We start from the raw sequence: 7,102 nt of genomic DNA, 5'->3' as shown, positions 1-7,102 counted from the left end.
TAATTATAATTCTCTTTTTATGGAAACTAATTACATTCGTCATTAATGTCAACAATAACATTCTTTCAGAATGAATTTGTATATAGGTTTTTATGTATGAGTTCGTTTTTTGTTTCAGGACTCACTCACTTAAAATACAATAAAACTGCATTGAATATGAAGAACGACAGTGTATTATACTAGAATACCCTCTCATTCTGCTAAAATACACTCTCATTCTTCTATATACAAATTCATTCTGAAAAAATATTATTGTTGAAATTAATGATGAATTTAATTAGTTTCCATAAAAAGAAATTATAAGTATGAATATCATTTAATATACATATAATTTTTACTAAATTCTTATTGGTGCATTCTAGCACACAATAGATGTGAGAAACATTTGAACCTACCTCACATATTATATTCTTATGTTAACTCATAAGTATTTATATGCTTCAAATGGACAATGCATCTCTAAGAAAATCAAACATGGTATTGGTGAAGTTTAAACGATTAAAAGTATAATCAAATACTTATTATTACATATTGCAAATGCGATTAATAAAATATAAACCATATATTTTCAACTGAAAATAGTAACATACTTTTGTTTGTAACTAAAAAACTACACATTTTTACTTCAATTAAAAAGAACAATATATTTGTATCTTTTAACTACAACAGACATATACTTTTATTTCAAATCCAAAAAGGAAATGTATTTATATTTTAACTCTAACAAAAATATAATTTTATTTTTAGCTCAATCTGATATACATTTTTCTTATAGATTTATGATTATAACTATCTTTTGTTTTTTAATTAAATGTCTTCACATATAGAAAATGTTTTCGGATATTCAAATAAATTTATATATTAATTTTAAATGATCAATTCAAAAGTTTAAACAAAAATTATATGTTATTAGTTTAATAAAATTTTGTAAATTTTTTACCCGTGGTTTCCATGTTGTAACGTAGTTATAAATAAATTCTCTAAGAAAACGACATTTGGAGCAACCTAGTGTGTAGTTTACTCCCTCTTAAACTAATATCATGATTTTAGGAAACTACAATGAATGGGACATATTAGTTATTTCCAAAGGGGAAAATTTAACGCACTGAAAGTCGACCAGAGTTGAAAGTCGGAGACTTTAACTGAGACACGCTTACGCAACAATGGTGGCTTCTATCTTCGACTCTTCGTTGACCCCATAAACCGAAAAATACTCTCGATTACTTTTCCCCTCAAAATATCACACAATCATTTCCTAATTTCTTCCTATCTTGTAAACGGCCCCAAACCCCTTCCACCCTTCTTCAAATTCCTCTTCAGTTTTGCATTTGTTACCAGTAACGCTTGAATTTCTGTGCCAATTCATTCAATTTGTTTGTTCAAGAACGCTCTACGCGATGGTTTTGATCAAAGAATTGTATCCTTCTCCCTAATTCCAATGCAATTTGATATGGGTTTCCTGTTTTTTGTGTGTGTTTTACTAACTTAGTAATTAGTATGCAATCACGGGAATATCCCAGATGAATGTCCGACTTTTCGGGGGAATTTCCAAGAAAATTGTTTTGTGAGTATATGCCGTAGAATAAAGTCGATGTTTCCCTCTATGATATTCGTTTTCTTCTTTAATTACTTCAATATTAATATATTATAATCATATTCTTTCATAGTATTTTCGTCGAACAGTTTATATGCATCTTATATGTGACAACAATCTATTCTGGTGTTTTCGTAACTCAAACTTTCTTGCCTCGATGTTTGTCTAAAACAGTCGGATTGTCATGCCGTTGTCATTAGAGGAGGTATTTAACTATTTATATATCAGAGTTGCAGCGTATTCAAAAATCAAATGGTTTCTAGTTTCGTGTTTCAGTAGATAAAAAATAATGTTTTTTTTTTTTTTTGAAATTTGCAGTATCAGGTAGCGCAGATGTATATGGTAACGAAAATGCAACAGCAGAACACTAACAACACAGAAGGGGTTGATGTTTTAGAGAGTAGAAACTTTGAAGATGGTTTATTTGGAAAGGGAAGATACACATCCAAAGTTTATCGTCTCCAAAGGTAATGAAAACCACATTAATGTCTAATTTTACTAAATCCACTCTTCCCTTTCAAAATTGATTATTTTGGGTGATTTCGATCAAAAACCCTAAAGCATGTTCACTGAATCCGGTTTTTGAAAATTGAATGTCTTTTCATGCTTTTATATCAAACGACTTTGAAAAGATAATGCAATTCGTGGGTCTTATTCACTTGATTTTTATTTATATTAAAGAAAAGATATGATCTTGGGTCCAGTTTCTTGATTCAATTTGATTGTGTCAAATACTTGTATAAACTTTATGTCAAGTCAAACATTACAACTTTCAGATATTAAAAGTCGATGTTTTATTCTTAATTGTATTATTCGCTTAATTTTTTTGTTTATATTAAAAAGTAAAATACGATGCTATTTTTTTTTTCAATATACAGCAAGGCGCCTACGTGGCTTAGTACTTTTGCTCCAACAGATGCTCTAACAATGCAAGAGGAAGCTTGGAACGCTTACCCAAAATGCAAAACAGGTTTGACTTCTTGAGTTGACTTTTTTTTTTTTTTAGTTATAAAATAATTTTTTACTCACATACTTATTTGTTTTACGAAACTACATGGGATATCGACAGTAATTAAGGTAATCTATCAACTTTTGTCTTTAGTTTTTAATTTACCTTTTATTCGTCTCATATGAATTTTTATTTTTTAACTTTGTCACGCTTTTTCTTTGTAGTGTCCATATTTCTCAAGTTTTACATTAACAGTTGAAACCATTCATAAAGCGGACAATGGACACTCAGAAAATGTAAGCTGCATAATATTAATAATTTTTCATATTTTTGTGTTTTATGCTTCATCAAATGTACTTCAATTATTTAAAATTTTCATTTAGGAAAAATTGCGAATAATGTACACAATGTACTTTATCTTTTGTACCCATAATAGCAAACGTACTTAATTTCTTTATTGAGAATAAAGTACATTTTGCGATTTTAATAACAATTTGGTTTCTAACATACATTTTTTTTATGTAGGTTCATGGTTTAAACAAACAAAAGTTAGGCAATAGGGAGGTTGAAATCATTGATATTGCTTCAACATCAGATGATTATTGGAGTTATGTAATTGGTAGTAACAATGTTGACTTTTCAAAATTTCAATCTGCAAGAACGGGTCGTGGGCCCCTCTTACAAGGATGGCAGGTTGCTTTTTAATTTAATCTCATCTTTTTTCAATATTTTTTTTATGAAAAAAAATGAATAAATGCAAGAAATAGCAATGTACTTTCTTAGATTTGTTTTACATCGCATCTCACTATCATTTTTTTTTGTATTGTAGCATTGTACTTTAAAAATGTACTCAGATATAACAATGTCATCCAAATACAAATGAATTTAATTGGATAGTTTTTTTAAGGGTTGATCACATAAAAGACTTTATGTTTTGTGTTTTTTCCGGATTAAACCTCAAATTTCTTTTTTGACTGAAAAAGACCTTGTATTTTTTCACTTTTTCCGATCTGGCCCTTTTAGTTATTTTATTTTTTTTCAAAAACAATTGTAAAATGTGAGGTTTTTTTTGAGAAAAACCAAAAAGTTGAGGGTTTATTTGGAATTAGTTAGAAGAATGAGGTTTTTTTTTTCGAAAAAAAAAATACAAAGTTGAGGGCTTTTTCGGAAAAAATGAAAAAATGGAAGGTCTTTTTCAAGCAAAAGGTAAATTTGAGGTTTAATCCGATAAACAAAAAGAAAACAAAATATAAGGTTTTTTTATGAGATTAACCCTTTTTCTGAAAAAAACCTTCAACCTTCCAATTATTTCCAAATAAACCCTCAACCTTTTTAGTTTTTCTCGAAAAAAACTCAAATTTTACAATTTTTTTTTAGAAAAAAATGTCTAAAAGTTCCGGATCGGAAAAAATGAAAAAATACAAGGTCTTTTTCAGGCAAAAAATAAATTTGAGGTTTAATCCAGAAAAAACACAAAATATGAGGCCTTTCATGATATTAACACTTTTTTGAAACATAATGTTGTAATAAAGAAAAAAACAATTGAAAGTAAAAAGCTACACTTTGGGAGCTTTTATAAGGTTGTAATACAAACAAATGGAATTACATGCACAAATGAATGAAACTACCTTGCTATTTCTTGCATTTAGCCATAAAAAAAAGATTTTCCTCTACTCTTGTATTAAAATTGTTTAAGTTTTAATGGTTAGTTGATATATAAGGGGTGATGATTTATTTTCAGGATGAGTGTAAACCCGTTATGACAGCATACAAATTGGTGACTGTAGATGCTCCTTATTGGGGTTTTGGTAGTCGCCTTGAACAAGCTTTAATTGCGGTATTTCTTTCGCCTTAATCTTCTACATATAAAATTTTGTATAATATATATTTCATATTTGTTTTAAGAAAAGTGCTTAGTTGTTGTCGATATATATATATATATATATATATATATATATATATATATATATATATATATATATATATATATATATATAATGGCTACTTGGAAAGTTGTGTAAAGGGTCTACAATGATTACAATATCCTAAAAAAGGTTGTATTATTATTATTTTATTAGTATAGCTTTTGTAAAAAAGTGAAATGAAAGAAAAGAGTATTACACTTTCGTATATTTGTTTATTGTAACATTATCCTAGTTCCATATTATCCAATTACAACATGTAGTTTGAATAAGTTGTATAAGTATAGCGATGTCATCCAAATACAAAACAATTTTTAACTAATAAGAAAAAAAATCAAACGTAACAATATGCTATAATTGTGTAGATGTTTCAAAGTACAATGTCTGAATAAAAAAAAACAATTGAAAATACAATGATGTATATTTTAAAATGAAGTTCGAATGCTATATTATTAAATTAATTAAAGTACATTGGTAACTCTTGCATTTACCCTTTTGTAAAAATTTAAAAAAAGTTGGAGAAAAAAATGTTGCCGAGTCAACCTAACTTGATTGACTTGTTTTGACCCGTTACCACAATAGAATGAGACGCTTTTTTGAGAAGATAATGGCATTGGAAAAATGGAAGGAAAATGTAAATGAGGACAAATTTGTAAATAGTTAGAACTTAATGGGGAAAGTCTGAGTTTCATTTTATTATTTTTTGATTATTTTTTAAATTTACCATTTTGTGGACGTGTTTTTTTGTAGGGTGAAAGGGCATTGTTTCTTGAAAGCCATCGTAATATTTTTGCTTGGATAGATGAATGGTATGGCATGACCATGAAAATGATGCGTGATGTTGAAAAACAAAGTATTCCATTGTATCACGAGGTAAAAATATCAAAAGACTATTATACCCCTTTGAAGACACTTATAGTTGACATGAAATATTTGTTATTGTAGGAGCCTCTTGAGAGCCCGTTCTAGTTCTTATTATGATGATGCAGGATAAACAAAGCAAACAATCTTTTTTTTTTTTTTTTTTTTTAATTTCCTGTCGATAATATATAGATACTTTTTTTTTCTTTTAATTTCATTATAAGTAGTTTATAGAAAATGATTTATATTGTTGAATGAAAAGGAAGAGTGTTTTATTGCTCTTTCTATAAAGGGGTTCAACAAGGAAAGTTGTCAAAAAAAAAATGTTAGAATATTTGTCAAATGAGAAGGAATCCTAGGTGCTAAAAAAATTTAAACATGAACAATGTTTGATTGAACGATATCAATCAAACAAGGATTAGTTCAAGAATTTTGTTAGTAGATTTGATAAGAGAAAATTGCACAATGTTGATATGCCAATGTGATTACTTCAGCATATGGACCGAAAATGGGACTTAATATTCATGGTTAAGTTGTACAATAAATTGAAATATGATTGAAAGTAGGCGCTATCTTAATACAATTTGCAACAACGTTGGTATGCCAACCTCAAAATCTCCTAAAATCTGATTCAAATTGACATAACATTTATAGATAAATAGAATTGTATTAAATTGATTCGTTTAAGGAATAGATTTAATTGCAACTTCAAATATGGAAGAAACAAAGTCGAATAACTACAACTAGTGTCTGGGTTCCATTTTGGTCTTAAGTTGTCTTTGTTCATTGTTCATAGAGGGTCCTTAAACCTACTTTTTGGGTCTCGTTTTGGTTCTTTTACCATCTACTATCAATTTTGAATTTCCTCTTAACTTTTTGGCCGAAGGAACTATTTGAAGGATTGAAAAGATTGAATTACAATAACAAAAGTTAACAATAATAATGTAAAGTAAGTATGAACACTTAGACCAATCGGTATGGGACGCCTTAACGACGTTTTTGCCTACGTGGACGAGCCACAACGCCGTCCTAAATGAACTGTTTGAACATTAGATCGTTGTCAAACGGTCAAATTGTAATAAAAAAATTACTTTTTAATTTTTTACTATAAATACAACATATTAACCCACAAACAACCACTCAACCACCACCAACATAACCACCACCACCAACACAACCATCGGTTGAAGTGCAAACATGAGGTAGTAGGAGAGGAAAAGGGAAAGAGAAATCTATAGCGGTTGAAACGGAAAGTGAGGAAGTTCCACAATTGTGGACACCAGTGGAGGAATATGCTTTGACGACGACATAGTGTAGTACTTCAAAAGATGAAATCTACGGTAATGGTATGAAGAAAGGTGCTTATTGGGGGCGGTGCTCGAAAAATTTCACGCTATGTTGAAGAAAAAACCATATCGCAATACGGACATGCTAAGCAACAAATGGAGTCAAGTATCTAAGTAGTGCACAAAATTCAATGGTATTTATACAAGACTTCAGTTGCAACAGCAGAGCAGAGCAAACGACTTTGATTTTTTCAAATCTACAAAAGAACAATATCGAGTCGAAATGGGACATTTGTTCGAGTTCGAGAAATCATGGGAGTTGCTGCGAGTGGATCTAAGGTGGAATAAAACTCCTACATTGTCGGAAGTGTAATCCAAGAGGTCTTGAAATTCGAGCTCGGTCAACGTGTCGGACGCACAGTGTAACATACACGTTCAGTTATCGTGTTATGTAATTTTAAAAGTGAAAAATATAATGAAATATTATATG

At 29.3% G+C, this 7,102-nt stretch overlaps 1 protein-coding gene across 1 annotated transcript; it reads left to right on the top strand.

Moving 5' to 3' along the window:
* Positions 1-1,075: 1,075 nt before the first annotated feature.
* LOC145159190 (uncharacterized) lies at positions 1,076-5,564 on the top strand. The gene is made up of 10 exons (XM_079078123.1): positions 1,076-1,417; positions 1,769-1,799; positions 1,913-2,061; positions 2,473-2,564; positions 2,664-2,671; positions 2,768-2,839; positions 3,069-3,236; positions 4,285-4,380; positions 5,216-5,338; positions 5,411-5,564. The coding sequence occupies exons 1-10, from the start codon at positions 1,398-1,400 to the stop codon at positions 5,432-5,434; spliced, it is 783 nt and encodes a 260-aa protein (XP_078934249.1). The 5' UTR covers positions 1,076-1,397; the 3' UTR covers positions 5,435-5,564.
* Positions 5,565-7,102: the final 1,538 nt, after the last annotated feature.

The sequence above is a fragment of the Lactuca virosa genome, chromosome 2 (assembly GCF_052849685.1).
Source record: "Lactuca virosa cultivar CGN04683 chromosome 2, Lactuca_virosa_CGN04683_v6, whole genome shotgun sequence".
NCBI lineage: Eukaryota > Viridiplantae > Streptophyta > Magnoliopsida > Asterales > Asteraceae > Lactuca > Lactuca virosa.
This window is presented reverse-complemented; position numbering and strand designations above follow the sequence as displayed.